The sequence below is a fragment of the Nelumbo nucifera genome, chromosome 5, assembly GCF_055504915.1.
Source record: "Nelumbo nucifera cultivar China Antique chromosome 5, China Antique-T2T, whole genome shotgun sequence".
NCBI classification, from domain to species: Eukaryota; Viridiplantae; Streptophyta; class Magnoliopsida; order Proteales; family Nelumbonaceae; genus Nelumbo; species Nelumbo nucifera.
In genome coordinates, this window is record NC_142653.1 from 11002956 (window position 1) to 11012598 (window position 9643).

A 9643-nucleotide genomic window follows, 5' to 3' on the forward strand; every position below is an offset into this window, starting at 1 on the left:
CTTGAAAAAATCATTCAGAAGAAAGACACAAAACTAAAGGTTTTATGTAATTTGCTAAGAGGCCTACGCGCACGAGATAACAAATCACTCTTATGTTCTCTGTAAAATGAAAATAAAATATAATTTATCAAAAGCTAATATAAAATAAAAAAAGAATGCACTATAAATAAAAAAAATATCGTTTGTCCAATCAGTGGCGTCAGGGTCCCAAACCCAAAATATAGAACGATAAGAAGAGTAGATTGGATATGATGAAAAGGGAAAGCAATTAATCTTTGTTATTCACATTAAATTCAACCCCACTAAACAGCGTTCATACAATGCAAAACTGAAGCTGTACATCAGTACACCTTACTGAGAATATTCTGAAACATTTCGTCTTAGATATGGTGAACTAACATTGTTTAATAGTGTCGCTATGTTTACCCATAGCTCTACTTCTCCATCTAATATACTGGTAAAGAAATATTATATATAACCCAATATTTACAAAAAAGCTTACTACTCTGCACGGTATTCCTCCATGACGCTTTTATCTCCTACCTTTATCTCTCAACCAGGTAATGCTACCAATTCCGGTCATTTTCATCCATTTTCTAACTTTTCCAAACTTCAGTCACCAGTTGTCACTACCTCACGCTCAATTAATGCCAGGACTTTTAGCACAGTAATCCATCCATGTTTCCTCACTGTAATCACCATGAATTTGTTCTTTTTTCAGAGAACAGTTCTCATTGGGATCCATTATCTATAAGATTCCCCAAATGGAACAACCTGAAATAACAACACTTGACAGAATATACGGAAGTAAGTTTCTCCAACATAAGCAGGATACCATGATATTATATATGCATGCAATTCCTATAATTTAAGGCTGATAATTATCCAAATCTACACATTACTTGATCTCTCCTTGAAACATCAGCAATCCCTGTCTTCATCCTTTTCGTCCTGCATGGACCACTGAGGTTTTCTTCTTCTGTGACTTCATCTACAAAGTTCTGATCAGATACTTCTGCAACAACCGAAATAGCCAAACCACTTTGGTACAAGGAAAACAAGTGAAACAACAAATAACCATGACTTATAATACAGAGCTATTGCTTGCTAGACTTAAGTGCCCACTACAGATAAAAAAGTTAAAAACTTAAACGTTCTTAATGTTATAGGTTTATTGAGACCACATAGCCTGGAATATGATACGCCAATTCTCCTACACTGGGTTCTGTCCTATTCTGGGATAACTATTTTGTGGTTTGGAAGTTGAATCTTTTCAAAACATGGATTCTCAGGGCACCCCCATAGTAGAAAGAGAAGTCCCCACTCTACACCCTTGATGAGATAAATGAGGAAGAAAATACTATAGTAGTGGAAAATAAGTTGCAAGAACCACTATACTTGAAAGCTATGCCCTTTATCTCGGAACCAACATAATATATGCCACTTGCAGAAGTAATAACCTGTAAAATTACACTCTTGTCCTCACATAAGTAATAAAAGAAGAATTACAACTATAACCTTGTCGACTATAATATTAAAGAGGAAATCTGTGGAAGTGATTCATCCTAGCCCGGCTTAAACCTTTGGTGAAGAGATTAACTAACTGATCTTCTGACCTCACATCAGTGTTTTAAAAGCGCAAGGCGCAAAAAAAAAGCGCAAGGGCCAATTTGCACTTGAGGCACAAGGCACAAGGCAAGGCGCAAAATTACAAAAAATAAAAAATGTCAGAAAATTCAATAAAATGCCAAAAAATTTAAAAAATGCAAAAAAAAAAATATTAAACATACCGTTAATAAAAAATATAAACTTAAAATTTAAAATAAATGTTTTAAAAAACCTATTATCTAAAATTAAAATACATAAATATAACATGTAAAGCGTATTCAAATGAAAAAAAAAACAAACATATAAAGCATTTTCAAGCATGTAAAACCCACAATCTCTTTTTTTCCTCAATTGCATTACTTCAAGTAGCTAATGTGATGTAAAAGTAAAACATATTGCATTCTTGATTCTATGAGTCACCTTTGTACCACGCCTCTCAAGGCAAGCCCAAACAAGTCCATGTTAGGGTCTTAAATTTGCTCGCTTCACTCACTCACCAAAGCTCCGAGAACCCCCTATTTGCTAATGTTGTTCATTCATTCATTCCAATAAAATATCTCCAGAAAAGGCAATTAAAGTTATAAAATCATTATTTTTTATGTGAGAAGTAAGAATTTAAGACCCTAACATGGACTTGTTCAGGCTTGCCTCGAGGAGTGTGGGTGAGGGGTCCAGGGGTGGAGCCTCCAGCCCAGCCGTTAGGCTCAAAAAAAAAAAACAAAAAGCACAAAATTTTAAAAAGGCGCACGCCTAGGCTGAGGCGCAAGGCACATCAGGTGCACCAGCCTGGGACCTGGGCGAGGCGCATAACCTAAAATGCGCTATGCACCTCGCCTGTGCGCCTAGGCACGCCTTTTAAATCATTGCCACATAAGGCGTAATAATGTCTCCACTTGCACCCCTCTCTCACAAAGTGTCAATCCACTTCTATGCTTGGTCCTTTCATTAAACACAAGATTAGAGGAAATGCAGATTACTGCCTGATTTTCACAAAATAGTTTGATAGGTGTAAAAATTCTCACTCCAATTTCTTGTAACAAATGCTTCAACAAAGCCAACTCACAAGTGTTATGTGCCATTGCCTTGTATTCAGCTTCAAAACTACTATCAACTAAACTGCTTTTTACTCTTCCAAGTAACTGAATTTCCTCCAAGAAAAGTGCAATAACTAGTCGTGGACTTTCTGTCTGTATACCCTTTCAAAGACAATTGTCTCCCTTTCTTATATAACAAACTTGGAGCACCCTTTAAATAGCAAAGAACCCTAACAATACCTTCCCAATGATTCATCCTTGGGTTCTACATAAATTGGCTCGATAATCCCACACTAAAGGAAATGTCTGGCCTCGTAATGGTGAGATAGATGAGTTTTCCCACTAGTCTATTGTATCTCCCAGGATCATCCTGAAGCTCCCCTCACTATCAGATATCTTAACATTTGGATCAATAAGAGTGTCCACTAGTTTCGCTTCATAACGAAGACAAAGGGACATACAAGATTTGGAATTCCACTGGTACAGATTGTCCTGGTCAAATTTTCAATTACAGCTTCACATGGCCTTTATATATAAAAAAAAGGTTCAAAAGTCCATCAGGTAAATGGGTTACTGCTGCTGGCAGAGCTGTAGCCTGTAGGCATGAAACATTTTAGGTTCAGGGAAAATGGCTGGACTTCAGCACCAAAGGATAACTAACAATTTTTCTGGGAAAAAAAAACTCAGTTTTTATGCTAATGTAGCTTGTTATATCATGGTAATTGGTAATCCTGGTCTAGTGGTTTTCCATTGTTCAAACTTCAAAATAATTACCTTTTTTTCTTTCATTTCTTGTGGCATGCCTTTTAGTTTTTATTTTTAATTCTTTTGCAAGGAGTGATTAGGGAACACCCCATTTTTATAAAGAGGGCACACTCCTATTCTCTTTTTTCTTTCCTGCTATGAAAAAAAAAAAATATGGGGGCACACCTCTAATCATTGCCCCAAAAGCATGTGCCTTAAATTTCAAAAGCATCCCATTTTTTGACTACTATGGTAACCAGTAGTGATTTCTTTGTCTTCTCACTAGGGATGTAGTCGTTTTTTATAAAAATGGGGTGTGCCCTAATCACTCCCAATCTTGTAGTTAGCATGAATTTTGATGTCATGGCAAGCAGGTAACATCCCATTTTTTGACTACTATGGTAACCGGTAGTGGTTTCTTTATCTTCTCACTAGGGAATAGGGATGTGGTTGATTTTCATAAAAATGGGATGTGTCCTAGTCATTCTTGATCTTGCTGTTAGAATGAATTTTGATGTCATAGCATAGCAAGCAGGTCAGCACCCCCCCCCCCCCCAAAGGAAGGAACACGGATCTGCTGGCAACAAGTATGTGAACCAGGCAATGTAACCAATCATAAGTGAACACACCAGTGTTTACAGCAGATCCTGTAGTAACTGTAGCAAGTGAAACATCATTCATTTTTTCTAGAAGTGATGTGGATCCCATGTGTACATAGACTGGTTCACCCACCAGTGTTCACAGCAGATCCTGCAGGAAGGTAGCAACTGTAGCAAGTGAAACATCATTAAGTTTTGTTAGAATCCCAACTTGCCAACCCCCAAGTTGACTCCATAAATTCCCCTTAGTTGATTCAAGTTCAAAGCAGAGGGATCCTAGTCATAATGGTGACTATAAATGCACATCAGTCCTATGAATCATGTTTATTGCATGACTCAACTCTTGCTGGAGTCACTTTGACTCTTCAAAGTAAATTGACCAACTTCCCTGAGCCAATTTTCTTTGACTCATTCCCATAAGTCTATGTTAATATGTAGATATTTGTTATTTTAGAATACAAGAAAGGTGTTATGGGTGTTTAAAAAGTTATTAGTAAATTAATTGAGTTTTTCATATTTTTATACAAACATTTAAATAAGTCACTAAAAATTTAAACATTTGTGTACCTAAGTATTGCTCTACTATTAGTAGTATATAGCATTAAAACTTGGATTTATGATTCTATGGTCATCAGTATGGAAGGGAAAAATTTATTATAGAAACAAGTACAATGTACCACACCCATCGTCATCATCTAAGCCGTGTCCCTACTATATGGGGTTGGCTACAATGTGCCACACTCATAAAAAGGCCATTACCCAAAATTTTAAACATTTGTATACCTAGTATTGCTCTACTATTAGTGGTGTATAGAATTAAAACTTGGATTTATGATTCTATGGTCATCAGAATGGAAGGGCAAAATTTATTATAGAAACAAGTACAATGTACCACACCCATCATCATCATCATCATCTAAGCCTTGTCCCTACTATATGGGGTTGGCTACAATGTGTCACACTCATAAAAAGGCCATTACCCAAAATCAATCCCAGCCATCTGGGGTCTTGGGAGGACTGGAGGAGTAGACTGGATATAGTCCTAACCTTAGGCAAGTTTTTATTCACGCAAAGTGGCCGCGTTCTCATGCTTTCCAGCCCAAAATTTTACAATTATATCATGGTCCCTAATGTTCCACACACATATTTTATAAAATTTTAAAATTGTGACACGACCCCCCAAGTTCAGTCAATCAACCTTACTGAGCCAAGTCAAAAACCTGAGTTTGCGAACTATGACTAGAAGTGCTTGAAATATCTAAAAGTTTTTCACCCAACTTCAAATTCATCAATCATCACTAATTTATATATTTTGCCTTTGTCCACATTTTTTAGATTACGATTTTTCAATTCAATATCTGTCCATTTCAAATAGAAGACCATATAAAAGATTGCTGTGATAATAAAGAGGAAAAAATAAAATGAACAAAAATTGAAACAATGAACAACACATCACAAAGTACTTGCAAATCACATGGTTGTATTACTAGAAACCAACATCATCAATATGATAAAAATAAAATCTAGAAACTATGAAATTAAGCATATTAATTAGAATGTTACAACAAAAACCAGAAACAATAGCAAATGCCACCTTGAACAATATTTAAAAGAAAATTTGGTCAAAATAAGTAACAATAGTTTAAAGTTTACTAAATTGTCAAGAGCCATGAAAGCATAAATGGAAGTTTGTTTGTATAGCTAAACTCTCTTATGCATTGGTTAAATTAATATGCATTTGTCCTTGAAGAAACAAGCACCAATTATTCGCAAGCATACACTAAAGTTTTTTTTCATCTGATAATGTAAAGTAAGTAGCTATAATTGCATTGTACAATGTAGGATTAGTATCTTTTCACAAGTTTTTTTTTTTATTTTTATAATTAGTATTTGTTTCTTTTAAACTGGGTGTAGGTAACATCAAAAGATAAACATATAACAAATATTTTCCAAGGGTAAACAAAGTAAAAATCTGAATACTATATAGTATGTCAAACTGCATAGTAAGAATGGCTAAGAAAGGAATAAATACATAGTTATATTTGAAATCCACCTGTGCTGTTCCCAACATATTCTCGATGAAACATGTCAAACTGGCATGGTGAGAGCTGCTTTGAGCTTGTTGCTTCTCCAGAAGATGCCGCTTTCTTGCCTCTTAAGTGGAATGTGTGACTATGCAATGAACTATTTTCTTTTGGAGTGGCTGACACAACTTCTGGGGACTTTCCAGCAGATCGGAAATGTTGAATCCATGAATTTTCCAGAAGTACATGGGACTTACCTGCATTCCCTGACTGAGGTTGAGCTCTTTCGAAATTGAGCTTCTGCCAGGAGCCATCTCGAAGAACGTTGAACTGGAAAAGGATAAGAAAGAAAGATGATAAAATGAAAGGAAAGGAAAATTAGCAAACCAGATATTCATATTCACTGCTTACTGGAGAACATGGCATAAACAACTACGATGACTACCTGGCCAGTAGGTGTGTTAGCACTTGAATATAATGAAGTGTTGTGATCTGATGGGTTTTCTTTCTGTGGGTGCAAACCAAGAGTGTCCATTGAATCATACTTGTGGTTATACAAGTCCTTAACAAACAATGCTTCCATAAAATTGAGGTACAATCTGTGCTTCTCATCTGTCCACTGTGTCAACATTGGCTCTATCACCTGAAAGTCCACATAATGAATTTCCAGTATGACAACCATAACAATTATCTAGGAACAAGATCAGGATGAACTTCTAGTAAATGAAACTACTAAATCTTGGAAGAACTTCAGGTAACAGAAAAAATATATATTACTCAATTTGGAGTAATAGCATTTATTTCATCTTATTGTTGTATTTCCGACAGACCAACCTTCACCTACATCTAGCCATTCACTCTATCTAACTTCGCTATGTAACAGAAAGGAAAAAGATCTCATCCTTCTCCTAACATCAAAGACATTGACAAACGTTCACTTTAATTGAATCTATTTAGAAAGCCTGAATAAATGTCAAAATCCCGTCAAAAAGGAAGTGCTCTTTATCTAACAAGTGTTAGTTCTATTCAGTTGAAGCAAAGCAACCCAGAGATTTTCCAATAAAGAACATAAACCTTAAGAATGACGTAGACCAATAATCAAAGACCAGTTATTGGCACTTGTTTGAGTTCATCCTTATCCGAAACCAACTTATTCAGTAAGAACATACAATACACTCTAAAAATACAAGATCAAACTAAAACAAAACAACACCTCGAGCATGAAGTCAGAATTGAAGACAAAAGCAGGTTCATTTAAGAAACTTGAGTGATTGTTTCACTTTTATAACTCCAAAAATGAAAAGAACTGAGAATCGTCATATCATATCATATCATAATTCATAATATAAAAATACCAAAGCAATTACAACCCTTGCCTCAGCCTCCTAGAGGAAACCCAAACCTACGTTTAGAAGAAAAAAGGAATCGACAAAGAAACTAATCTACAGGGCTTCCCAGTTCTAACCTTCTCGTCACCAACGAAACGTCCACAATTGTGATTGGTGATCCTGGAGAGATCGGAGGTGGTTCGAATCTCCGTCCTTCCACAACACTGCACGATTGTCGGATCAGACGACCTAAGCGGTGGCGCTTGGTGGACATTCCCTTCCATTCTCTCTGTCTCTGTGACCAAAGAAGATGCTCTCCAGATTTAGAGAAACGGGCGTAACGTTTCTAGGAAAATATCTTGCTGCGTTTCAATGGAGAAGGGAATTGATTCATTCGGTAGAGAGAAACAGAGGGCGGTGACGCTGTAGATGGGCATAGAGATTCCGGAAGGCTACGCTTTAACACGTTTCATCGACATCAAAAGGTTGCCATGTCAGCAAACAGCTGATAATATCTAGGCCAACTCCAGCCAGATATTTTTCCTTCTTGCGTCCCGGGTTATCCACGAACCCACAACCCGTTTTACGTGGCTGCACTTTTACTTTTACCACGGACTCGGAGCTTTTAGTGTTAGAGCCTTTACTCTTCACCGTGTGTCCGTGTACCGTGTCCCCCACTCGGCCACTCCCACAGTCCCACCCACCCATCTTTGGTGATTAAAGTGGTTATTAAAATAGGCATTGTTGTATAAGTAGTGCTTATTGTAAGTGCTTATTTTAACAATCATTTAAGGCCATTTAATGACCCTATTTGTTAAATCACTTATTGTATTTTTTAAGCACTTATTGGGGTGGAGATATTTGGTGAATTATTTTCCCACGAGTGTTTATATTAGCATAAATGATAATTTTAGCCTTTACTTCACTCATACATATAAATAATGCTTTTTACTTATTATACTATATATTTCAATGAAAAATCGCTACATCACCACATCATGACTAGACCTGTTCATGGGCCGGGCCGGGCCGGGCTCGGGCCGGGCTTTGACTCTTTATTAACAGAAAACTGTTAGGCCCGAGCCCGAGCCCGACCCGACCAACGGGCCTACAATTTGGGCCCGAGCCCGGCCCTGATGAAAAGCCCGAAGCCCGAGCCCGAGCCCGAAGCCCGATCTAATAAAAGAAATTTAAAATTTTTTGACATTTTCTATTTTAATTTAAATGTTTTTCCCCTATTTAAATGAACAATGGATCTACAAGTGAATCAATGACCTCAAATCAAAAAATTTATTCAAATAGACATCACAGGGTTTTTACTTAGGTTTAACTATAGGTCGGGTCGGGCTCGGGCCGGGCTATTTTAGCAAAGCCCGAGCCCGGCTCGAATTTTATGCGGGCCGGGCTTTTTGGCCCGAGGTTAAGCCCGCGGGCCAAAAATCCTGTTCAAGCCCGTCCGGGAGTCGGGCCGGGCCGGGCCGGCCCGTCGGGCCACCCGACCCATGAACAGGTCTAATCATGACACATGAGAACTCATTTGGGCCCACACATGGAGTGCCACATGGACCCAAATAATAATAATAATAATAATAATAATAATAATAATAATAATAATAATAATAATGAAAATTTAAAAAAATAAAATAGGATACAAATTATTATACATATTAATAATAAAACAATAAATGAAATTTCAGATTATTCAAAAAATAAAAAGTAAAAACATCACCAAATGCAATGAGAATTTAAAGAAAATAAAATGGGATAAAATTTATTATACATGTTAATAATAAAACAATAAATGAAAATTCAAATTATTCAAAAAAATATAAAAGCATCATCATTTACATTTAACAAATAAAAAATGCAATATGAATTTAACAAATATTCATATGAAAATTCATGAAAAAATGCAATCACAAATCAAGAAAAATGCAAACGTATTCTCCATATTATTAATCACAACAACATATAAAAAAATCACAAATATTCATATAAAAAATAAAGAAAAAGTTCAATATTTAACTAATTATTGATACAAAAATAATCAAGAAATATTCTATAACCACATATTTCAGCATATTTTTTCCATGATCTTCAACAAAAAATGCCCAAAAAATCCTACATATCCATAGGAATCACCACACATACAATGCACAAAAAACCCAATATAAATATTTCGGATTTCTCACTTATGAAAATCTGAAAAAATCAATTCAGCCAAATATTCATCCAAAAAACCAAAAACATAGAGGGGGTTCATTTGGGTGGACTAACCTTTGTTCGTCAGTGTTTGGATGGTGGGT

The 9643-nt window shown here is 36.1% G+C and overlaps 1 protein-coding gene across 2 annotated transcripts; it reads right to left on the minus strand.

The window, feature by feature from the left end:
• Positions 1-249: 249 nt before the first annotated feature.
• On the minus strand, positions 250-7772 carry LOC104606390 (cold-regulated protein 27-like). 2 transcript variants are annotated; one of them, XM_010271563.3, is made up of 5 exons: positions 7475-7772; positions 6455-6652; positions 6039-6339; positions 903-1015; positions 250-774 (listed from the first exon to the last, which is right to left on the minus strand). In XM_010271563.3, exons 1-5 carry the CDS (start codon positions 7619-7621, stop codon positions 745-747), a joined length of 789 nt encoding a protein of 262 aa, XP_010269865.1. In that variant the 5' UTR covers positions 7622-7772; the 3' UTR covers positions 250-744. The 2 variants fall into 2 exon arrangements, with proteins under 2 accessions (XP_010269865.1, XP_010269856.1); XM_010271554.3 differs by having other exon boundaries at positions 250-788; positions 7475-7768.
• Between the last annotated feature and the right edge of the window lie 1871 nt (positions 7773-9643).

Excerpts from the sequence above, each read along its gene's own strand:
- LOC104606390 (XM_010271554.3), bottom strand. The coding sequence starts at position 7,621 with ATGGAAGGGAATGTCCACCAAGCGCCACCGCTTAGGTCGTCTGATCCG. Across the intron at positions 6,340-6,454 it reads CTAACACACCTACTGGCCAG|TTCAACGTTCTTCGAGATGG; the intron begins GTAGTCATCGTA and ends ATCCTTTTCCAG. Across the intron at positions 1,016-6,038 it reads ATATGTTGGGAACAGCACAG|AAGTATCTGATCAGAACTTT; the intron begins GTGGATTTCAAA and ends CGGTTGTTGCAG.